Below are 25880 nucleotides of genomic sequence, written 5' to 3'. Positions count from 1 at the left end.
TTGGATTCAACAAATGAGAACAGTTGAATATTGCTTTCCTTGTTGAAAATGTTATAAAACTATTCATATCAATCTAATTTTATATTGGAACAAATAACTATTGGAAATGTTTTGATGTGTACTCTAATTGTAGGAAAATATTTTGCAACAACCAATTTATGATATATTCAATGGAAAATTAGACATCTTTAAACACTTGTGCTTCACCAATACCTTTACATACAAACATGCAGGTTTCTCTGCTTTATCTAATATTTTCTAAAATGTTTAAAATTAGGATGCATTTGTTGACACCTCCGCTGCAGGAGGCGAGCTTCCTGCCCATGCGCATTTGCATTGCCTGTGATGAAAGCCAGTGATGTCCTAAGCAGCTGCCTTTATTAAATATGGCGCATATCTTCGCAGAGTCCTCTCAGGCCAGTGCAAAAGAGCTCAGAAGACTGAGAGGAGAGGGCATCTCTTTACAGGCACGTCCTCGTTGGTGCTGTGGCTGGTACAGGGTGGGCGTGCCCCATTGTGGGGTGAAAGTTGATAATGGCGGCATCCTTGGTGGAGGAGGATGCACTTTGAAGATCAGGAGGAAGGTGAAGTGGGGAGGGGGTCCAAGTCAACGGACTCGGGCCACTTCATGGCTCTTTCGTTGAGAACAAGCAACTGGGCAAGGAGATGGAAGCATCTCTTGTAGCTGTTCCTTTGGCATTATTGACATGAACCTGCATTCCTGGTGACCTTCAGTCAGTGTAAAAGAGTCCCTGAGATACACTGCGCTGTATCGCAGTGTGAGTTCCTGAGTTATATTTTGTATATCTGCACATGCGCAGAGGTGGCTTCCAGACCAGGAGTTAGTGTTAAAATTATCCGGAAATGTTAAAAAGTAAAAGTTTTAAGATTATAAAATGTTACTTTCTTCAATTAATTTCCACATAGTTCCTATAATTCTAATGATTGATTATTTGACTTTAGTAAGTTAAATATGTCCCCCCCTAATTATTTTAAACTTGTACCTTGAACCTTTAAACATAATTACCTGCTGTTACCCTAACTTCCTTATTGCTATACGAGCATGCAAAAATTACAGAAAGGAAAAGACCAGCTGCTCCATTAAGCCTGTTCCATACAGTCATGGTGCAACTAAGCATCATGAGCACCAACACTCTTATCAGCAGTCATATAATTTCCAGGGGGAGGTTAAAGAAACAGATTTGAAAAAACTCTAGCAAATTCGGGGAAAGAAAGTACTTTGGGAAATTTGTCTCTGACTTCCGATGGCAATCAAAATAAGTTCCAGGAGACTATAGTGATATTTTATCTTCCTTCTCGATTAATCTCAAGCAGATTTCTGTTTTAAAGATCTAACTACTGTTTAATTCAATAAGAAGTATTGTTCCTTTCAGCTTGTCAAATGTTACTATCCCTGCTGATTAATTGTGACTCTAATATCTAAATCCAAAAACCCCAAACAATTATTGTGATTATTTTAACCTAAACAATCAAACTACCCTAATATTATGACCTTGCAAGTAGCCAACAACTAGAAATGTTAACATTATATAAATTAGATATCAGTCTGTTAAATTTGGCTCCATGATCACATAGCAAGATTAATATTTTCTCAAATCACTAACACGCTGACTGGCTACACAGAGTAATATGTTCGATGCAATGGGTGCAATCAAGGCTTTTATGGGATGTAAGTCCCTGAGTCTTCAAACACATAAAATGGAGATTTCCAAAAAATTATTACTGCTATTACTTAAAATCTTTCTGTTGATCTGAATAAATCTTCTTTAAAAGTAATTACTGATGCTGGCAGAACATGCAGTAAAATAATTGATTGACCAGACCATTCTAGGAGACATTTGAAGAAGAAATGATGGTGACAGAGTCAGAGATATCAATGATGGTAAATAAAATGCATTAGTATCTAGAAAGTATCCCCGTCAGTAATTATATACATTTTTTTTCAGCTATCTGAAGGAGCCTTGGTGCCTGTGCATATATCATGATCGTTTCATGGACTTCAAACAAGAAGTGCGACAGATAGTGGAATCCAACAAGGTATCTAATTCTGTTTTATGCTTATTGTTTTGAAAGTAAAATTATATTTTCATATATATATTACAAGAGAAAAATACAGAGGATGCTGGAAATCTGAAATAAAAACAGAAACTGCAGGAAATATTCAGATCCTGCATCTTCTGTGGAGAGTGAAACAAAGTTAATGTCTTTAAAGTTTGTTTATGATATTTCAGCTTCTAATGTATATGTCCCAATCATTTATTTCACTCTTTATCCTTCAATTTTTAATAAATTTTACAATCAGTGCATTTTACTGCCTGGCTTGCTGTCTGAGAATACTTCGATGTGATTGGCTGTTTATCCTGCTTGAGCATCACCGTTGCTGGACACCTGGAGATCCCCTTTATTTATTTATTTTTATTTAGAGATACAGCACTGAAACAGGCCCTTCAGCCCACCGAGTCTGTGCTGACCATCAACCACCCATTTATGCTAATTCTACACTAATTCCATATTCCTACCACATCCCCACATGTCCCTATATTTCCCTACCACCTACCTATACTAGGGGCAATTTATAATGGCCAATTTATCTATCAACCTGCAAGTCTTTGGCATGTGGGAGGAAACCGGAGCACCCGGAGGAAACCCAGGCAGACACAGGGAGAACTTGCAAACTCCGCACAGGCAATACCCAGAATTGAACCCGGGTCGCTGGAGCTGTGAGGCTGCGGTGCTAACCACTGCGCCGCCCTTTATGCTGCCAGATTCAAATTAACATCAGGAAAGATTAAATCTATGCCACAGAGATTACTAGATCTTTGTGGGCAGCTTTCTTCAAGGTCAGCAACAAGCACCATTGCTTCACCGCTGACCACAAAATCGGGGCCATTGTTAAGGTTTCATGTCATGACCTAAAATGTTAACTTTGTGTCTCTCTCCACAGATGCTGCCTGGCCTCCTGAGTATTTCCAGCACTCTCTTTTTATGTTATATTTTCACTTTTGGCACACAGTAGTATTTAAATCTCCTAATCTGATGTAATGCCCTTATTTAGAACTGTTAAGGAAATATGCTGTCGTGATACAGTTTCGTATAGAAAAAATATCAGGTGTAAACGGAGGATAACTTTGTTTCTGTAATGACAACGTAGGAAGTTTTTCTTTCTCTTGTCTAAACTACATAGTCAATGGATTTGCTTCAGTGTAGTAACTACACAGATGATAATGGGGTGCGACACTATATCAAAATATATTTGAATTCAATATGGCAGCCAATTATCAATAAATTAACTAAGGTAGTCCAAGTTGTTAGAGAATGCCTGCCTATTGATTGTCTGACTTCTTACAAGACTGTATGTATGCATTATAAGAAGTACTTAGCCCTGTTGTATTCCGAGAAAAAAATCTTGAATTTTACTTGTTTTGATGTCATGATATTTTTGCACCTTTTAATATCGTATGCCAACTGCTGCTGTAATTATAAACCATCTGTTCACCTGCATAGTCATTGCATGATGTTGTGATGCTAGCCATTTTGTAAACAAAGGCTAAATTTTTAAAATTAGTAAGTAACCCCTTGCATTCATTATAAAGTGAATAGCAGATGGTAAAAGCATAGATTACTAAATCTAAGTGTTAAGACCAGGTGAGAAAGGGGTCTAAGGGCCTTTGCCTGGTTTAACCATAACAGGGTTTAATTTTAAAACACCATGTTTTTAGCTCCCTCTCAGGGAATCTTTGTTCACTGCTTTCCAATTCCAAGGCAAAGAAATCAAATCAGACAGGTTTTCTTAGATTTAAACAAGAAAGATGGAAGTTTATTAATCTTAAACTCTAATTTGGTTAACCACTATGAATACGCGACGCGACCACTCTTGCATGCATATGCGATAAATGCACACACACAGACAGAAAAAGTAGAAAGAATTGGGCGGCGCAGTGGTTAGCACCGCAGCCTCACAGCTCCAGCGACCTGGGTTCAATTCTGGGTACTGCCTGTGTGGAGTTTGCAAGTTCTCCCTGTGTCTGCGTGGGTTTCCTCCGGGTGCTCCGGTTTCCTCCCACAGCCAGAAGACTTGCAGGTTGATAGGTAAATTGGCCATTATAAATTGCCCCTAGTATAGGTAGGTGGTAGGGAAATATAGGGACAGGTGAGGATGTGGTAGGAATATGGGATTAGTGTAGGATTAGTATAAATGGGTGGTTAATGGTCGGCACAGACTCGGTGGGCCGAAGGGCCTGTTTCAGTGCTGTATATCTAAATCAAATCAAATCAATAAAGGGCAAACGTTTGAGGCAATATCTGGGTTGTAACTATAGCCGTTTGAGTTTGATGTGGAGTCTTTGGTTGCCGGTAAGTCTTGCCGTTCGTTGGGGCCCAGTGCACGCTTTAACTTGTTTTGATGTAGGAGTCTCTTCTCTCTTGAGGTTTAAGTGACTTCAGTGGGTCCGGAAGCTTGTGAGAAAGTGAGAGAGAGCCAGCCAGGAGAGAGGCTGTCTTGTTCCAGGTTCAGTTACAATCTGCAGTCTCTGCCTTCAAACTGTCCTGTGACTCCAAGTTGGCCAGCAGGTTAGTCATGTGACTAACTGTTCAAACAAACTCCTGCATTTGTGGATTTCAAAGCTCTCGGTGGGGGTTGGGGGTGTGGGGGGGGGTGGGGGCTGTAGTGCTGTCTCATACACCGACAAGATGTGATCAACATTGCCCAGACCAGTCTCTGTTAATTGAATCAGTGAGCAATTCTTTTCTCTCTCCAAGAACTGTCTCTTAGTATGCAAATGTTTTTCCAGCCAAATGTCTGGTTATCTCTTTAAATAAGTCATTTCTTCACTCCAGCGACAGTTTAAAATTAATGTTCATATGACGAAATTAATACAACTTATTCTTGGCAGGTGGGGGTCTTCATTACATAGGTTTTAGCTTTAGTGTACATGAATTGCCCAGTCCATTGACACAGACTTTAAATTAGTGTTGAACCCACAGTCAATTCAACTTGAAGTCACTATGTGTGGCAACACTGCAAACACATTTAAGAAGAATGTTGAAAAACTCACCCTTGATCCCTCCATCCTTGTAAACTACTGCCCCAATACCAACCTCCCTTTCCTCTCCAAAGTTCGTGATCATGTTGTCACCTCCCAAATTCATGTCTATCTTTCCAACAAAGCCATATTTAAACTCCTCCATTCAGGTTTCCACCCCTGCCACAGCGCTGAAATAGCCCTTCTCAAAGTCACAAATGGCATCCTATGTGACTGCGATCATAGTGAACTATCCCTCCTGTTACGACCATGTGAGAAAGAGGTCTAGGGGTCCCTTTCAGCCTTCACCTGGTCTTACTGTAACAGGGTTTTATTTTTTAAACACACTGTGTTTTTAGCTCCCCCTTGGTGAATCCTTGTTCACCACTTTCCAATTATAAGGCAAAGAAACCAGGACACACATACAGGTTTTCTTAGATTTAAAGAAGAAAGATTTAAATTTAGCACTGTCGGTTAATGTGCAAAAATGTCTTTCCAGCCAGGGGCCTGGCAACCCCTTGTAACAGGCCTTCTCTTCTTCCCAGCAACAATTTGAAATTTAATGTCCATGTGGCAAAATTAATGTGCCTCATTCTTGTCAGGTGGGGGCCTACATGACACTCTTCATTCTTATCAACCTGTCCCACCTTTTAACATGATTGGCCACACTATCCTCCTCCATTGTGAAGCAGGATGTGACTGCCCTTGCCTGGTTCCGTTCCTATCTTTCCAGTCATAGCCAGAGAATCTCCTTCAATGACTGCTGTTCCCAATCCCATTCACCGATCACTGCAGTGCTCACTAACCTACATTGGCACCCAGTCTAGCAATGCCTCAAATTATTAATTTGTACCCTTGTCTTCAAATTTCTCCCTGTTCTTGCCCCCTCCCTATCACTGTAACCCCCTGCAACCCTCTAAGATGTCTGTGTTCCTCCAATTCTGGCCTCCTGTGCATCCCGGATTTTCATCACTCCACTATTGGCAGCCATGGCTTCAGCTGGCTGGGCCCTAACCTATGGAATTCTCTTCTTAAACCTGTTCACTTCTCTACCTCTCTCCTCCTTTAAGCCACTCAGTAAAACCTACCTCCTTGACCAAGCTTTTGGTCACCTGTCCTAATATCTCTTTATGTAACTCAGTGTCAAATTTTGTGGATATTGCTTTATCAATACAAGTTGTTTTTGTTGTGCTGTTGCCAAAATAACAGCCAAAATAATTCAACCTTCCCTGAGATAAGTGAGTGGGAATCTATTTATTCCAAAGAGAAAGGTCATGTCATATGCTTATGGTGAGAGACAGTTGAGCAGCCTTGTACTACCATTTGGTCTGGCTTGTAGGTGATTGTGGTTTGGGGTTGATGGGACTTATCATAGAATCATAGAATGGTTACTATGCAGAAGGAGGCCATTTGGCCCATCCTGCACATGCCAGCTCTGTTGCAAGAGCAGCTCAACTAATCCCACTCCCCTGCCATTTCCCCATAGCCCTGCAAATCTTTTAACTTCTGATAATTAACCTATTCCCTTTTGAAAACCAAGATTAAATCTGCCTCCAACACAATCTCAGGCAGTGTATTCCAGATCCTAACCACTCACTGCATAAAACGCTTTTCCTCGTGTCACTTCCTGGTTCTTTTGCCAATCACTTTAAATCAGTGTCCTCTGGTTCTTGACCCTTCCATCAATGGGAACAGTTTCTCCCTATCTAATCTGTCCAGACCCTTCATGATTTTGAGCACTTCTATTAAATCTCCTCTCAACCTTCTCCTCTAAGAAGAACAGTCCCAGTTTTGTCAATCTATCTATGGAAGTGAAGTCTCTTATCCCTGGAACCATTCTAGTAAATCTTTTCTGTACTCTCTCCAATGCCTTCGCATCCTTCCTTAAGTGTGATACCCAGAATTGGACACAATACTCCAGTTGAGGCCAAACCAGTGTTTTATAAAGGTTCAGCATAACTTCCTTGCTTTTGTACTCTGACTATTTATAAAGATCAGGATTCCATACGCCTTATTTACTACTTTCTCGACCTGCCCTGCCACCTTCAACAATCTGTACACATATACCTCCAAGTCCCTATGCTCTTGCACCTGCTTTAGAATTGTATTCTTTATTTTACATTGATTTTCCTCATTCTTCCCACCACACTGTACCACTTCACACTTCTCTATGTTAAATTTCATCTGCCACATGTCGGCCGGTTCCACCAGCCTGTCCATGTCCTCTTGAAGTCTGTCACTATCCTCCTCACAGTTCAAGGTACTTCCAAGTTTTGTGTCATCTGCAAATTTTGAAATCGTGCCCAGTACACCCAAGTCTAGGTCATTGATATAGATCAAGAAAGCAAAGGTCCTAATCCCGACCTCTGGGGAACCCTGCTATATACCTTCTTCAGTCCGAAAAGCCATTCACCAATACTCTGTTTCCTGTCACTCAGCCAACTTTGTATCTATGCTGCCATGTCCCCTTTACTCCATGGGCTTCAAACTTTGCTGACAAACCTGTTATGTGACACTTTATCAGATACCTTTTGGAAGTCCATGTACACCACATCAATTGCATTGCCCTCATCAACCTTCTCTGTTAACTCATCAAAAAACTCCAATTAGTTAAACACGATGTTACGATCAGGTGAGGAGGGGTCAAAGGGTCCCCCTCTTGTCTCTCTCCTTACTTGACCACAACAGGCTTTATTTCTTTTTTAAAGTGAATTTGCTTGCCAATTCGCTAAGTGTTTAACTGCTTATGTGCGATTATCATAAAAAATCAATCGGAAAGGTTTTCTTGAGTTTAACAAAGAAAGAGGTTAGCTTCATTGTACTTGAACCGATCTAAGTAAAATAATAAACTACGCTCCAACTTTCACACACACACTCGAGGTTCACACACACACAAATAGGTTAGAGTGGGGAAGGATAGATTGGTCGGATTAGAGTCTGGACCATTAAAAAGAGGTATACAGTCTGTGGAGTTTGGTGACTTGGGTTGTCTTCTGGATGAACTCAGTGGTCCTGAGGCTTCCGGCTGGTAGATGTGGCCAGCTGGTTCGGTGGTTCTCCTGGAGAACAGAGAGGTAGATTATTTCCTTCACGGGGTCTCTGTATGCAGCAGTGATCGGCCTAGGTTGTTACGGCCAGCAGGCAGGATTTGAAATTTGCAAGGTATACTGGAGAGAGAGGGACCCCACTTGGGTCTTCTCTGATTAGTGTCTAGTTGCTTGTCTGGCTGCAGAGGGAGAAAAACAAGCTTAAAACACACAGATGGTGGGCCCCGTCACATGATGGCTCAGTGTGTATTTCCTCTCGCAACTTAATTAGTTCATGTATAGGAATTCTCTTCTTTACATACTAACATACGAATTAGGAGCAGAGGTTGGTCATTTGGCCCCTCGAGCCTGCTGTGCCATTCACTAAGATCATGGCTGATCTGTTAGTGTTTTGAATCCCACACTCCCATCTACCCTCAATACCCCTTGATTCCCTTGCCTAACAAGAATCTATCTACCTTCGCCTTAAAAATATTCAATGTCCCCACCTCCATCACCTTCTGTGGCAGAGAGTTCCAAAGTTGCACAACCCTCAGAGAAAAAAATTCCCCTCATCTCTGTTTTAAAAGGGCGACCCCTAATTTTAAAACAGTGCCCCCGAGTTCTGGACTCATCCACAAGAGGAAACATTCTCTCCACATCCACCTCATCAAGACTGTTCAGGATCTTATAAACTTCAATCAAGTCTCTTCTAAACTCCAGTGAAAACAAGCCCAGTCTATCCAACCTTCCCTCATTAGACAACCCGCTCATTCCAGGTATCAATCTAGTAAACCTCCTCTGAACCGCCTCCAACGCATTTACATCCCTCCTTAAATAAGGAGACCAAAACTGCACATAGTGTTTGAGATGTGGTCTCACCAATGCCCTGTATAACTGAAGCATAACATCCTTACTTTTATTTTCAATTCCTCTTGTAATAAAGAATAGCATTCCATTAGTCTTCTTTATTACCTGCTGCACTTGCATACTAACTTTTTGTGACTCCTACACTAGAACACCTCGATCCCTCTGCAGCTCGGAATTTTGCAGTTGTTCTCCATTTAAGTAATACTCTGCTTTTTTATTCTTCCTGCCAAAGTGAACAACTTCACATTTTCCCACATTATACTCCATCTGCCAGATTTTTGCCCACTCACTCACCCTATCTATATCGGTCTGCAACCTCCTTATGTCCTCTTCACGACATACTTTCCTACCTATCTTTGTGTCATCTGCAAATTTAGCTACCATGCCATCGCTCCCCTCATCTAAGTCATTGCTATAAATTGTAAAATGTTGAGGCCCCAGAACAGACTCCTGTGGGACTCCACTCATCACATTTATGCATACTCTCTGCTTTCTGCCAGCCAGCTAATCTTCTATCCATGCTAATATGCTCCCCTTTACACCATGAGCTCCTACTTTGCACAATTATCTTTTATGTGGCACCTTGTCAAATGCCTTCTGGAAATCCAAGTACAGTACAGGCTCCCCTTTATCCACAGCACATGTCACTCCTTCAAAGAACTCCCAACAAATTGGTTAAGCATGATTTCCCTTTCACAAAACCATGCTGACTATTTCTGATTAGTTTTTCTAAGTGTCCAATTACAACCTCCTTAATGATCGTTCTTTCAATCAGGGTCTCATTGTTCAAGTGATTGTCTTTGAGTGGTTCATCTCCACCAGTTTAATGTCCCAAGTGATTGCCTTTAATATCTTGTTAATGGGGACTGGTCAGGTGATTCACTCAAAATTCCCCAAGTCATTGTTCAGGAGGGGATTGGCCAGACAATTCGACTTCACCTCAATGCACTGGAATGTAGGGTGTTTTGATGCAAATTTCAGTGGCTGCTAACAGTCACCTTTTTAAAAATTTAATTCCGGTTTCCAGCTGATGGATTAAAAAATCATCATTTGGCATAGCACATGCTCGTGACAACAATTTGACCTTAACTAATCAGTGCTGGCTTTCCTTAATTAATCCACATTTGTCAAGTGTCTGTTAATTTTATCCCAGATTATCATTTCTAAAACCTTTCCCACCACTGAGGTTAAACTGGCTGGCCTGTGATTGTGGGCCTGTTCTTACATCCTTTTTTGAACAAGGATGTAATATTTGCAATTTCTAGTCCTCTGGCACCAGAGGAGGATTGAAAGATTATTGGCAGTGCCTCTGCAATTTCCACTCTTACTTCCCTCAGTATCCTTAAATGCATTTGTTCTGATCCTGGTGACTGAAACACTTCAAATGTAGCCTGCCTTTCTGATACCTCCTCAAAATCAAATTTTAGCCCATCCAGTGTCTCAACTGCCTCCTCTTTCACTACATCCTTGGAAGCATCTTCTTCCTTAAAAAGACAGATGCAAAGTATTCAGTTGATCAGCAACTTGCATTTATATAGTGCCTTTAATATAATAAACCTCCCACAGCACTTCACAGGCGTGTTATCAAACAAAAGTGATTGTATTTGCTTCTGAGTCAGAAGGTTGTGTGTTCAAGACCCACTACAGACTTGAGCACATAATGTGGTACTGAGGAAGCATAGCAATATTGGAGTTGTAGTCTTTCAGGTGAGATAATAGAGGCACTATCTGCCTGCTCAGGTTGACCTAAAAATTCCTATGGCACTATTTTAAAAAGCACAGGAGAGTTTTAGTATCCTGGCCAACATTTATCCATCAATCAACACCAAGAACAGATTGAAGAGTTATTAATGTCATTGCTATTCTTTTGGGACCTTCCTATCTGCACACTCACTCCATATTTCCTTACAAAACAACAGTGATCACACTTGAAAATAATTCACAGGATATGAAATTCTTTGGAACATCCTGAGGTGGTGTCCAGACACTATTCAGAGAGCAGAAGAGGGTATGTCTTGACCAATATTTATTCCTCAAACATCATCACGACCAGTCACTCCGCTGGTTTCCTACTTGTGGGATCTATCTGTGTGCATAGGCTAATTGGCCATGAAGGTTTTGGAATGACCTATATGAATAAGTTAGTTCTTTCCTTAAGGGTTTAACCTGAATTTTGGAATTCTTTTCAGGAAGGTAGAAATTTTCATCCATTTCTTCCTCCAGTTAAATCTGAAATGAGGTTGTGCAATAATGTTTGTCATTCTCATTTCTTTCTTTGAATAAGCACGGTGGAGATGTTAACCAAAGCAGTTCGGGTGGAGATTTTCAGCAAAACTGTTGTAGTGTTCTATTTGGTGCTCCACTAAAAGGTCTTCAGTATGATCGTTAAATATCTTTTTTTTTGCACAAAGGCAAATGTTGATGAGCCTATCGAAGAACTGATTCGTCAGATAGCAGATGGAGAGTTGTTGGTGCCGGGCAATGCAAAGACATTTTTGGAAAAGCAATTCGAGCGGGACGGTTACCAGAGGTTGATAGAAAGAAGACTCCTGAACTACCTGAGCTACAACCGTTACCACCTCCCTATGTTTGCATGGCCTGGTATTGTTTAGATAGAACAGTAGGATGGGTGGCCTTTTGCACCCGAATTTGTTTGTTCTTAATGTTTACTAAACCAGAAAAAGTAGTTGATTATTAATGATGTCCAATCCATGTAGACACGCTGTTGCTGCAGTTATCCAGAAGATGGTGCACTATAATAGGCTGATGGTGAAGTCAAGTTCCCTCTCACACTATTGTGTTTCGTTTAAAATATTTACCTGAGTGTAGCTTTTCTAACACGTATACAATAAAGAAATCAATGTATTTTTCCTCGAATTCAAGCCGTTTGCCATTCTGTAACGTTTGCCTCGCTGCAAACATTTGTATTCTGCTATTCAGTGTCACTCTGGTCGGAAAGTTGCAATAATTCTCACCCTTATACTGACAAGGAGCCCAAAATACTGATATTGAGACCCTGCTCTTTGGCGAAATTAGTCCTCACTCCGTCCCAGCAAAAATATCCACCTAAAATTGAATGAGAGGTCATGGGTCACGTGGAGTCTACTTCGGGCCAGATCGCAGTTCCTTTATTACTCCAGCTGCGTGAGTCCTAAAACATTAACAGCACGACACTGGGATAAATTGCTTGAAGGTCACAAAACAATTTCATTGAGAAACATCCTCTCATAAACTTACCTTCTTTGCATTAACCACCGCCGGGTTTAACACCCCGAAGACCTCTGAAAAAAACTACTTGTGCAAATGTAATATCAAAAATAAATACCCAGTGGTAGTTAGTAAATAGTAACTACTTACTAATCCATGCGTTCCTTGTCTTCAGCTCCCACTGGCAATTTAATATACCATCAGTGGATATAAGGTAATAAGACGCACATGTTTCTGATCTCTACAATACCAAGTGACAGTTCGGATCACAATGTCACTGAAAGGGGTTTCCAACAATAATGCTGTATAGAAAATGAATCGAATCGAGGGCTTCGTATGAATCACATTTCTTTCCTTTCAGTTACCATAAAAATTAAGCTACAACGGCGAAGAGATCGGGAATTCATTAAAGATGACGCGAAGTTTTATAACAGGCTGATGTTTCAAATTCCCTTGTGTAACTTCTGTTATTTTATTCTTTCTGCCCTTTCAGTTACTTTTACACTGAGGTGCCACTGCCCTTTCGGTGGGCCTTTGGCATTTCCTCCCAAAATACAACCGCATATGTTTAATTCTGGTCGCTTGCCGCTACAGACGGGCTCCGGACGTCCTTGTGTTTCATTCTGGAAAAGCACAGAGGCACGTTGGACATAATGTCCGGCTATTATTCAGGAAAAATAAATAAAATATTCCCGAACCCAAAAAAAGTTTCGTTTACAAGCATTGTGATGTATATTTGTACGTGTATAAAACTAGCACCGTTATAGTATATATAAAATGAACACACAATTCGGCTATGAAGCATAACACGGGTGAAGACAATTATGAATGTGAAAAGGTCTCTGGCAGATGTAGACCTTCCTGCTGGAATCGGTGTGTGGCCCTTCAAGCCTTGTGGATTGTTTTTCTCTGTCGATGGGCTGTGTGCATTCGGATTGTGGTGATAAGGCAAGTCCGGGTGTGTACTTTAGCAAGGAGCCTTAAGCCACATAGCAACCTGCAGCTGTATGGTAATGAGCCCATGTGTGCAATGGATCCGCCTCACAAACCAAGCAGGGCATTTAGCACAATCTCTGGCCAATAATGCCCCTGGAGAAAATCAAAATCCCCTCCATAGCGGAAAAAAAAATCCCCTTCTAGCCTAGAAAACGCGGGTGTATTCCGGAGAGATAAAAACCATTTTTACTGAATGGAAGCAGATTTCAATATTCAAATACACGGTTGAAACGCATCAACAAGTATTCAGAACATAATCCTGGATATCGAGAACAGAAATAAAGTATATTTCAAAACTTTATTTGATAAGCCTCAGTGGGGAGATCTATAATTATGATCTGATGTATGCAAAGGTATAAATAATAACCGCCAGAACTGCACATCTTATATGATTTAATGCTCAAATTAATCGTCTAACCAAATTTAACTGTTCGAGTTCCGAAATCTGTTGTGCCTAGGAAGATTGCCCCAACAGAATGCATTTTAATGTACAAGCTGGAAAAAAAAACATTCAAAGCCAAACATGTCATTTGAAGTGGCAAGGAGAATCCTCCGGATCAGGAGATTTAATATTTTAATCAAATGTCCCTGAAACCCCAAAGGGGAAGATATTGCACTTTGTGATCCGGTCCCAACCACAAAAAAAGAGCGAGCAGGAAGTTTCCAGAACAGAATCGCTGCTTTCTAACCAAAAAGACACAATTCAGTTCGAATTTTAGAGGCAGTTTTAAAAAAACTTGTTCCTGCAAGAATGAAATTTAGGAGTTTCCATGTGGCCAGATTGCGGGGGGATTTAATTCAAGTGAAAATGTCTTTAACGTTGGTAAATTCAATTTAAGTGTTAAATCCCAAAGGACGATGAAACCACGGTGAAACGAGAATAAGAATCAATAAAAATATGTTTACTCAACACAACTTTTAAAACAGATATACTTACAACATGAAAATCAACATTGAGGTTTAAAAGGGTAGACATCGGAAATGAATGGTGCAAGTTGTAATTATTTCATATACGTCCACATCAACCTCATCTTTATTAGACTAACTGGAAAAAAACAGATTACTTTCAGAACTTGATCAGAAACAATGCCAGCGGCTCTCTGTTCAGTAAAGTCAACAATGTGCGCTTTCGCCTGTGCAAACTAATGTTTTATTTTCTGTCCTTTTTCCACCATAAATCCCTGCAAGATTCGGATTTGCTGTGTAATTATCTTAATTTGTCCAGCAGCTTTATGCTAATGTCCTGCACAATAGCCGAGTCCTTCGCGTGCCTTTCGCGTGCTCTTCAATCTCCTGGTCAAAAGGGAGATAAAAGCAATTCGTGTCAACAGAGACGGGCCAGCCAAAACAACCCGGAGACACACACACACACTGCACACTCAATTATTTAACACAACAAAAGCGACACATCTCCACATATTTTATGCATAGGTCCTCCCTCCCCTGTATTTTCTTTCTTTGGCAAGAGCGCTCGCTAAGTGGAGGATTATTAAATGTGTTTTATTTGCTAAACAAAATAAGCGCTATTGTAGCAGAGGTTAACGATTTCATATTGATTTTTTTTTAAATCCTGAAGTGTAAAGGACGCTGGTTCAGAATTCTGATAGAAATAAAAATGCTGTCGTAATGTGCTGACACTTGGTGCGGTTCGCGTGCTGTTTTTTTGGTAAATACTTAATTGAAGAGGCGACAGATTTAAAGTACAATGTCCACGCTTTATGAACATAGGTCAGACAAGCGGGTGAATGAGGTGGAGACGATCAGATCGCAAATGTTGAAACTCGTCTCCGTCTTAGAAAATCGAAAGAAGCGCCAACTTTTACTTTTGGCAGAGTCGATGTGGTTTCTCCTGCGTTTAAATAAGAATTGATTCATTCTGCACGCGTAAAGAGCCGAAATGACTATTTGAGACAATAGGGGGGGAAAAAACCCTCATAAAGCCATAATAAGTGCAACTCCCTTCCCAACGGCACCGTTAAGCAGAGCTAAACACAACGCGCAGAAAGTTGGTGATTTTTTTCATGTTATTAGTGATAACGGGGCGAGTTGGGCCCTTTTAACAGCTGATGGATCTGATGGTGATCTCCTTTCGCGGATCGCCTGCCTTTTACGATGCAAAGCCATGGCAGCGCGGCCCCAGCCTTCATTATTCGGGCTCGTGTTTAAATGGGCAGAGGTTAATTTCATTCACAAAGCCCGGGGCACGGCTGTGGAAAGAGTCTTTTGTGCTGCCTCAGACATCAGCCTCCCTCTTTCTCTCTGCCGATGTGTGTCGTTGCCCTGGGTTGCTGATAGTGATGGACGGCTCCAGTTGGCAGAGCTCCGGCCCCCACTGGAGACTCACAAAGAGCCGACGCGTGTCGGGGCTGAGAGAGGAGGAGCCGGGCGTGTGGCAGCGGCCAAGGGCCGAACACACACATTCAAAGCGAGCAGCCCATAGCCAGAGAGAGACCACATCTGCCGGGCCTCTCCTCTTCCCGGTCGCATCACTAACATCACATAAAGAACATTCACCTGATGATTGAAATCTGAGTGGGGATGGCAGGATCCAGACTCCACAGGGAACACTATCAGAGCAATAATTACAGTGAAAAAAAAATCAATCATTCTCAGTTATGATGCCTGCAACGTAACCAAGGCTCTCGTTAGAATGATGCAAGTTTAAATGCCTTCCGAGAATATTTAAAGTTGCAGAACTCTTCAATTGCACTTGCAGAGACCCAGTCCCCTTCATTCCCACCTGCCGGCCCTCTCCCTCTCCCCACCCCCACCCCCATGTGGTTCAGGTTAACCTGAGAAACACGAAGATCGGCCTCACTGATTGAAAACAAATCTGTTAACAGGGAGACTGCGGGCATTGATGAGCCTTTAGAAAGGACTCGCCCGGCAGGAATTAGATAGCATTGGAAATAAACACATCCAGGATTGGACCGCGTAACGAAGCTCATGATGAAGCCCCTCTTACACTTTAACCAGGACGGGGAATGTGTAGCAGGCAGGTTATTGGATTCACTGCGAACCTGTTCAATGATTTATTTGAGGGGGTAAATACATTGGGTTGAGCTTCATTGTGAAGGACTCCGGATTCCAAACAGATGTGAGTGCAGCGCTCTGCCCCTCGGTGTTTGATGTGTTGTGTGTGTGGGAAGGAGGAGGGGGGGGGGGGGGGGGGGGATATTTCCACACTGTCTCTTTCTGAGTCTCTGTCTCTCTCTATGTCTCTCTCCATCTGTTTCTTTCTGTCTCTCTGTATCTGTCTATCTCTCTCTGTTTCTGTCTCTCTCTATGTCTCTGTCTCAGTCTGTTTCTCTCTCTATCTGTCTGTCTATCTCTGTCTCCCTCTGTTTCTCTGTCTCAGCCCCTCCTGAGCTGCTGATGGGAGGGAGGGAGAGGGGGGGGGGGGGGAGACTCGGTTTTCCATTGGCTGGGCTCCAGTCTTCCGCGCTTGTGGTTGGCTGGGGGGCCACTCGGCCGCCTGGGCGAGGACAATGGGAGCGGCCCGGCTTTAAAGCGAGCGGGAAGCTGGGGAGCGGGGGCAGGGGAACCGGGAGGCTGAGTGCGGAGCCCCGCTAGCTGCAGCATCAGCCAGGGGAGGAGGCTGGCGAGATGCCACTCACTCACCGGGCATTACCACGCACATAGAGACAAGCCCGGGAGCTGCAGCCGCCGCGGCAGCTTGTTCCATTTATACCTTTCATATTTATTTATTGGATCCAAAGTGCCTTTTATTGTATTTATTTTCCTTCCCTTCCCGCCCCCACCTCCTGCTGCAAAGATGCCAAGAGGTTTCCTGGTGAAGAGAAGCAGGAAATCGACACCCGTCTCCTACCGGATCCGGACTGAAGATGCTCCCGGGGTTGAGAGCTTCCCGAGGCCGGCAGCCGGTCCGGGGGCAGCCGCCGCAGCCGCCGCCGCCGCCCCCCAGCAGTTCGGCACCCCGGACTCGGCTTACCCGGAGCGGCCTGTGAAGAGCCCGGCGCGGCCGGTCAGCAGCGAGCACGGACAGCGCTTCTACGAGCGGAGTGTGAGCCTGGGCTCGCCGGTCAGCGCCGAGTCTTTCCCCAACGCGGCCGCCTTCACCGCCCTGGACCAGCTGCTGTTCGCCCCGGCCGAGGTGAAGCTGGGCTCGGCTTATGTGTCCTCGTCGGGTCGGCCGGGGGCAGGCGGCAAGGCGCCGGGCTCCGAGTGCGCGGCCGAGCGGAGGAGTAAAGCCCCGGCGGCGGCCAAGAAAGCCAAAGCCATGAGGAAGCTCAACTTCGAGGATGAGATGACCACGTCCCCGGTGCTGGGCCTGAAGATCAAAGAGGGGCCGCTGGAGGCCAAGCCCAGGCCGGCGTCGGCAGCGGGGAAGCCGCTGGGTGAGTTTATCTGCCAGCTCTGTAAGGAGGAATACATCGACCCCTTCTCCCTGGCCCAGCACAAGTGCTCCCGCATCGTGCGGGTCGAGTACCGCTGCCCCGAGTGTGACAAAGTCTTCAGCTGCCCGGCCAACCTGGCATCGCACCGGCGCTGGCACAAACCCCGGGGCCCGGCCGCACACAGCAGCAGCAGCAGCAAGGCCAGCGCCGGGGAAGCGGGTCCGGAGAGAGACACCCCCAGCCCGGGCTCGGCGCTCTCCGAGTCGGGCTCCGAGGACGGCCTGTACGAGTGTTACCAGTGCGGCAAGAAGTTCAAGCGCCAGGCCTACCTGCGGAAGCACCTGCTGGCTCACCAAGTCCTCCCCAGGGACGAGCGCAAGGCCGCCGGGGATCCCGCCCCCTACCCTCCGTTCCCCGGCCGAGAGCCGGCCGAGAAGCCGCCGCAGCCGCAGCCGCCGCCGCCGCCGCCCTGCAGCCAGAGCCCGAAGCCCGGCTCCGAGTGCCACCTGTGCCAGCTGTGCGGGGAGAGCTTCTCCAGCAAAGCCAGCCAGGAGCGCCACCTCCGCCTGCACGCTTCCGAGGTGTTCCCGTGCAAGTACTGCCCCGCTACTTTCTACAGCTCCCCGGGACTCACCAGACACATCAACAAATGCCACCCCTCAGAAAACAGGCAAGTGATCCTTCTGCAAATGCCAGTGCGCCCTGCCTGTTAGGGAAAGAGAGAGGGGGGGTGACAAATCCGTGCCTTTCTTAGCAGACTGTTGCTAACACAGCCACCTACAAAAATAAACCAACTTTGTTGCTTTTCTGCTACACGCCTTTCTGTAAACCTCCATCTCACAGACTGCACCTTTTCAGTCAAAACAATAACAGCTTTAATGTAGCTTTGTGACTCGCTGGACACTTGAGGTTTTCAATTGTCTGAACAAAGCAGAAGTTAGAACATTCCTTTAGATTAGCCACAAATGCCTTGGATTGCAGACCCGAATATTTCACTACGATGATGTACATGCCTTAATTTTTCGAAGCTTTCCACGTTTTTTCCTTAAATGGGTTTGTTGCATATAAGTTTACTGTTTGAATATATGTATTGATTGCTAAATGAATACATTTTATAATTTATTCGTTTTATTTATTTATAAAAAGTATTGTGATATTGTATTCTTTCGTTATCTATTTTGACGTTGCGTGTGTTTGGTTAAGTAAGTTATGACGTTCAGTTTTTTTGTATATTTCAAACCGATCTTCATTTTGTAAACTTGCGTGTAGATTTTTATTTTGTTCGTTTTAACACGATCCTTGAACGGAGATTGTTTGTTTGTTTATTTCATTGTTTCTGCTGTCCTTACACCGACTCGTGCGAAGCTGACGACTGCTCTTAAATTAAATGCAATCCCTTTTTCTACACAACTTATTTTCTTAACTGTTAGCTTTTATATAGTGGTTCAAAATGTATGTTCCCAACTGTGTTTGTTACCGAATATTTAAATATATTAAAATTCGTATAATTAGCTGTGGCTTCGTGTCCATCGTTATTCGAGTTTCCAAACTACTTCAGTCATACAGGTGTTCCCAAACCACTGACGTTTGCAAATTCCTTACCGGAAATGCGCTGGTTTCTATCCAATTATTGGCATTATATTCGTATGGTTCTGTCTAATTTCCTTCCACAATAGTATGTATTCATTTAACATATAAATAGAATGATGCTTATTAAAGTGTGATAGCAGATGTTAATTATACTAACACTGCGACCTACAATAACAGAACTGGAATCAGTGATACTAGACAACTGTTAGCAGAGCAGGAGCATAAATATAAACCCACTGTGGGAACCGGCACTCATATAGTTATTTTCACACGTCAGATGAAAGGGAATGGACGCACTTACTCTTTGTAGAAATACTTTTATCTGAAGAAGCTACAACCTGAAAGCGAATTCCTAAAATACCAGCACCGGCTTGCTGGTGTACTTCCACAATCACACCTTGTGAAATATCCAAGCCGACAAGAGCCGTGCGGCAAACTATTGATCGAGACCATCCTGTCAGATAAGAAATGATTTGCTGTAATATCGGGGCGTACTGATATCGCCACTACCAGAATGTTAATGTGTGCTTTCCTGCATCAGATTATTTCCGATTGCAAAAATGTAATATTTCGATTGAACATTTGAGGGTCAAAGGATAAGTAATTCCCCAAAGAGAACGGCGTATTTAAGGATCAAGAGTTTCCCAGAAGTGCTATCGGTGAGAACGGTAAAGGTGCTGGTTTGGAGCTGCGGTAAGAACGGCGCCTTTTTAAAGTAGAGAAAGTCAAACTTCTGAGTAGCGCTTCAAGCCAAATACAACTCGACCCCCACGTTTCAACATCGCGATACTCACTCTGCACAGTTGTTTATCGTCCTGTATTTAAAAAGAACAAAAAAAGTTAAATATAGCGGACAATTTTAACAATCCCAGACCTGAGAGAAATCACTGATTTATTAATGTTTTGATTCAGGTGGATTACCTACCCATAATTTCATTTAGATTTCAGTTGCTAGTTTTAAAATGGGAAAAATTTAGACCATGTTTAGAGCATCTCCTGAGAGTATTCTCTCCCTGGGACCAGGAAATACAGGGTAAACATGCCGTTAATGCCTACCAGCCTCCCGAGATGTTCTCTTGTTGAACACGTTAGCTTTTTAAATTTTGTATTGAATTTACCTTAAGTTTCTTATATTTTATGTCCGAATTTATATTGAAAGCTTGAAATGCTATCGTCATCGTCAGTGAAACCCCCAAAAGTGAAGAATTTTTGACATCTTTCTGTCATTCTTGACTGTTATGACTTGACGTAATGGCTGAAGTTGATGCACATGGTCTCGGTCCTATGGTGTCTCAGCTGACTTTCTAAGTGTGTTTGGGTTCTGTCAGACGGAACAATTCCTCTGAACAAATATCCCATGACGAAATCACCAGTATACAAATAGAGCAGCTTTAAAATGCGAGCCTAGCCGATAATGCTTTGCACCTACCTTTTTTGATTCATAATCGCATTGTTTTGGCTGATCTCCCTTAAGGGATGATTTTCATAACCTCTTCGTCCCATCTGGTGATGACCCATTTCCATGGATTATTGATATGTTGTAGAGGTCAGTTGGTGTGATGGTTGAGCATCGAGTTCGTCTCTTGGGTAAACCGCACATTTCTGACGCTGGGTTCAGTATATTTTGGGCTCAATGATCTTCCAAAGATTTTACTAACCTTGGTCTGGGATATTTTGAAGACGCTGTGAACTTCTTTCCTGATTTTCGTACATCTTCTGACCGTTAAGCGGCCGGAGGTTATGTGTAAACAAGACTTTAACACATGGGAATACAACAGAATAAAAATGCAATTTGATTTTTTTTAATGAGCCCGCAGGTCTTTTTTGTTAAGGGCACCTGGATTAAACGATCGTCGGTTATCGGGACCATTTTTTTTTTACAATATCAGAAAGAAGTATCAGTAATTAATATTTGTAATCATGATTTGGATCAACTCAGTGCTCATTTGATTATGGATTTAACAATTTCACCCGGTCCTACAGTCACCGAATTTGATTCAGTTTCATAAATGATGATTTAAATACTGCAGTCGGTAAACTGGCTGCAGCGTGGAAAGGTGTGAAAAATAGTCAGGGTGCAGCAAAGGATGCTTTTCTGAGGGTAAGGTTGAAGATTGAAGGAAGATTTCCTCTGATCCTATATGCTGGCGCCATTGTAAGGACAGTCGATATTTTTAAGTTCATTATTTCTAGTTAAATGGTGGAAACGCTCAAAAGGAATGGAGTTTTTTCATTGGTTTGCAATAGCAATCCGAGGAAATCACCTGGCCTTGTTCATCACATCTAATAGTAATGAGATGTAATCTCCCCACTTTTATTAAAGAGCAGAAAGTCTTATCATTCTGCACCTGGCTGCTGACTGGGCAGGGAAGGACACCGAGTGCTCAAAGTGGGAAAGATTCCCATTCGTCTTCACTGACATTAATGGGGACAGATATTAACATTTTATGAATTTAAAGCAACACTGGCACATAGTTGTCCAATATTTTCATTATACGTGGCAGTGCAACATTTTCTTTCAAATATCATGCCCCCGCCCCCATCAACACTGGGACGATTAATTAAATTCACGCATTTTGGGTACTTAAGCCTCTGATTTATGTCCCGGGTTCAGTCACTACGATTTAGCCGGACAGAAGACAATAGCCGCATCAATATGCAAGCCGCATCTTACTGAAAACAGGTTATGAAAGCAGCAGAACTTGAAATATCTTAATTTGCAGATTCTGCTACAAATATGTATTTTCTTTCAACAGGCGGGCGTTTCCGCTCTCTAAAGTCCAGTATAATACTGAAGTGTTAATTATTTCGCCCTATCTAAATTAAAGTTTCACAGAAGAGGAAAGAAATTATACAGTACAGTGCAAGCAGTCTAATGTTGCCCGCACACACCACTCCGGATGTAGTCTGAGTACCTAACACAAGTTCGTGTCAGAGTATGATATAAAAGTGAACATCTCCCCGTGTCCGATAAAACGGGAACGAGTAGGAAACAGCTGCAGCAAACAATGAGACTGATTTGTGACTAATTTGTAACCTTCAATAAATAATATTGACACAAGGGGAAAGTCAGATGGCAGCACTTATTCACACAGCCTTTCTCATTTGTCCATTGCTCCAAATGTCACTACTTATGAGGTTAATTTAGTTGGTTTGTTATTAATTTCTCCAATTTGATTTTAATAAGCTCATCATTTTGAAGTTTATTTTTTACAAAAAATGATTTTAACATAATCATGACAATGAAGTCCACGATGTGACTAAACCCAGACAATCTTTTTCCTTGACATTTTATTAGCAGAAATCAAGTTAAAACTCATTTTAAAACACAAGATTGAAATCACGAAAGATCTATTCATTTTCAGATCGATCACTGCTGGTTTGAAAGTTTAGCTCTTGGGAAATATTGTCCCTTTCCCGATGATCAGTTAACTAAATCAAAATCTCATTTGCCTTTAACGATTAGCTTTAAAAAATGAATGGCAGTCAGAAAATAACAGTAAAACCAGAAGACGGAGGTCGGGGAGCTGTGGTACACCTGCTCCATTCACTTTTCTTTCAGTCACCCGTTTTAGGATATCCTTGGTATGTTTTATTGTCATTCTTTTGAACACAATTTTCAATTGATAGGTGTAGGCACTTGAAACCGATTCTGTTAAGATATTCGATATAAAAATTTCCGTTCCACGTATAGACTTTCCATTCCATTTCAATAAGACCATTTTCGTGTTAATAATATGCTGCCGCTCTCTTTATACCTAGTTTTTTGGGGAGTAGGTTCACTGCACCCCAGTTATGAGGCAGGGTCACAGAATTGCACCGCAGTTTGAGGCTGACATAGTCTGACTCTATAGCCACGCTGGAATGCAATAGCACAATGTCATCCCTTCACAAGCTCTTTAAATATAATCCAACACGCAGTCCATTGATATATTTTCAGGGGGGGAAAAGGCTGGTAATGTTTGAGGAAATGCAAAGTAAGCTGGTCCCCAACCCCAAAGATTCTGGGTTTAGAGCCAGGCCCAACGATTCTCCGGCTAGCTGAAATAGCAGGTTGGTCAAACTGGAGCTGGAGAAATGTTTATGTTATTACGTTTTTAAACATCTCAAAGAAGTTTCCAGCCTGGTTCACAAAATGAAGGTTAACTCTTTCAATGTCTGCATGGTTCCAATGGGTGACCATGTCTCAGATAGAGTTCTGCAGCTAGAAATATTTGAATAGCGTGCTGAATTATATTGCTGGATCAGTACCAGTTGGAGGTATTGTGCTAAAACTGTGCAGTTCTCCGGTCTAACTGCCCATGCGTATTGTGTTCAGCTTTGATAACCTAGACATAAGGAATGGAGTAAAATCCTGGGGAAGGAACAGGGTATCAAGGTTTGAGTTATGAGCAGAGCCATAGCTATAAAGTGACTCAATAAACTAAATTCCATTTTTTTTTATTACCTGAATTTTTACCACTGTTAGGGATTTTTTTTTCTGACTCCATCCATTTTGCCATGGAAACTGCCTTGGTTATGAGGTAGAATTGAATGAATTGCAGCTCTTCATGTCTGAAAGGAGGCAACTGGGAAACAGGATAGTGACATGCATAAATATTAAACAGTATAGCAAAGATAAATCTAGAAAATTCCTTCTAGATAAGCCAAGAGATAATGGGGCAAAGGTTAAAACCAGGGAATTAAAAAAATGTCAGTAATAAATTCACAAAGTGGCCAACAGAACAGTCATCAGGGTTGGGTAGTGGACATGGAAAACTGGGGTTGTATTTGCATGACAAGTACATTCACCCGCTTGTCTGACCGGCTCCAATGCTATATATTTAAATTTCTAAATTTTGGGAACCTATGCTGAGTTAGAAAGCAGGTAGGAACCAGACAACATAAACAGAGTATTACCTGTGTAATCAATGTAAGGTTCCTCCCCATTACTGGTGCAAGAACAGATGTGACAAAAGTTCTGTTGTGAATCTACTTAATTGAGACAAAGTCAGAACATTTTTATTCAAACGAAATCAATAAACTCGGACAGCGATTTACAGTCCAACGTGGGCTATATATGTCCTGTATTAGTTCTAGATGGAAAAGCACACAACTCTTCCTTGTAGCTTTTGGTCTTCGGTCTTCAGACTTCTCTCTCTCCTTGTTGCTTGTCTTCTCAGCCATACAGACTCAATCTGGAGGGTCTCTTTTATCCTGGCTCTTATCCAATTAACCCCTCCCAGTCCCCAATCATGCTCATCCCGATGGTGATTCACCAGAGCAGAAGGACACTTACCCTATTATGACTTCTTCATTCATCATTTCAGTAACCTGTTATCTCAGTCTGTTACATTCCTTCAGTTGCTTATCTCCAGCAGCTTCAGAACATCCTGTGTTTTCAGCTGACACCAGCAGTTAAAGTCTCTGCAGGGTCATTTTTCTGATGCCCATGGTTTGAGGCATTACTTCCTATAATTCCTCTACCTTAACATTAGTTTATAGTATGTCCTACTTCTACATTTTACCCTAATAAACTAAGAAATTTCTTTGGCACCTTTCCTTAACTGGCTGGACCCTTGAACTGCAGCTACCTCTCTCAGGTCAGGAGCTGCATTTTAAGTGCATTCTTAGATTCATCTGAGATCTAGTGAGACGATGGATGTCTGAGAAAAGATTGGCCAAAAGGCTGCTGTCATCTATATTTATCTTATGTTTTTCCAGAAACTCTGGTTCATTATTTTGCAACATTCCATTTCAACATGGATTTGTGTGTACGTAATGGGAAGACTGTTGCAGACCCAGATATGGATAGAGTACAAACCCACACTGCCCACTCACCGCTCCACTCAGGGCTATTTTAATTTGAAACTTCCAAAATGCCTGAAAAGACCATCAGAGAATTTCAGTAACTACATCTATTGTTTTTTCTCAAGGTGATAATACAGTTGGTCTTCATTGAGCAATTAATCCTGACATGTCAGAATAGTCCCATTTCTAAGTGGACAGAAGAATGAGAGAGACAGAGTTGGTGTTGGGTGGAGTTGTGGATGGGGGAGTGGTGACAAATAACAGTTTACATTTCATACTGTTACGATCAGGTGAGGAGGGGTCAAAGGGCTCCCCTCTTGTTCCTCTCCTTGTTTGACTGCGACAGGGTTTATTTCTTTTTTAAAGTGGATGTACTTGCCAATTCAGTGAATGCTTAGCTATTTACATGCTAAGATCATAAAAGAACCAATTGGACAGGTTTTCTTGAGTTTAACAAAGAAAGAGGTTAGTTTTATTGTAGTTAAACCGATCTAAGTAAAATAATAAACTACGCTCAACTTTCACATATATACACACACTCAAGGTTCACAAACATTCACAAATAGGTTACAGAGTAGGGAAGGATAGATTGGTCGGATTAGCATACGGAGCAATAAAAAGAAGTATACAGTCTGTGGGGTTTGGTGAGTTCAGTGGTTCTGAGTCTTCCAGCTGGTAGATGTGGACAGCAGATTTGGTGGTTCTTCTAGAAACAGTGAAGGGGATGAGTTCCTTCACGAGGTCACTGTCTGCTGCAGTGATAGACGTAGGTGGTTATGACCAGCACTCAGGGTTCCAAACTGGCAAGGTTGACTGCAGAGAGGTGGGGAGTGGAGGGAGGCGGCCCCACTTGGGTCTCTTCTGGCCAATATGTAGTTGCTTGTCTGGTTATATATAGAGAAAAAGCAGCTTCAAACATGATGGTTCAGTGTTTATTTCCTCTTGCAACTTAATTAGTTCATGTCTAGGAATTCCCTTCTCTCAATCAGGGTCCCATTGTT

General features: G+C 42.4%; 2 protein-coding genes across 7 annotated transcripts in view; both read left to right on the top strand.

Moving 5' to 3' along the window:
• The window catches only part of cfap61 (cilia and flagella associated protein 61), a 271251-nt gene extending 259480 nt beyond the window's left edge, over window positions 1-11771 (top strand). For all 6 annotated transcript variants that reach the window (XM_068044406.1, XM_068044407.1, XM_068044405.1 and 3 more), the window contains 2 exons: window positions 1968-2058; window positions 11350-11771. In XM_068044406.1, the coding sequence (XP_067900507.1) occupies window positions 1968-2058; window positions 11350-11550 (292 nt within the window). In that variant the 3' untranslated portion in view covers window positions 11551-11771. The remainder of the gene's footprint in view (window positions 1-1967; window positions 2059-11349) is intronic.
• A 4880-nt stretch (window positions 11772-16651) lies between these two features.
• LOC137376243 (insulinoma-associated protein 1a-like) lies at window positions 16652-19005 on the top strand. Its single transcript, XM_068044403.1, has one exon. It carries the CDS (start codon window positions 16917-16919, stop codon window positions 18210-18212), a length of 1296 nt encoding a protein of 431 aa, XP_067900504.1. The 5' UTR covers window positions 16652-16916; the 3' UTR covers window positions 18213-19005.
• The last annotated feature ends 6875 nt before the right edge of the window (window positions 19006-25880 follow it).

Source organism: Heterodontus francisci, chromosome 13, assembly GCF_036365525.1.
Source record: "Heterodontus francisci isolate sHetFra1 chromosome 13, sHetFra1.hap1, whole genome shotgun sequence".
NCBI classification, from domain to species: Eukaryota; Metazoa; Chordata; class Chondrichthyes; order Heterodontiformes; family Heterodontidae; genus Heterodontus; species Heterodontus francisci.
This window is presented reverse-complemented; position numbering and strand designations above follow the sequence as displayed.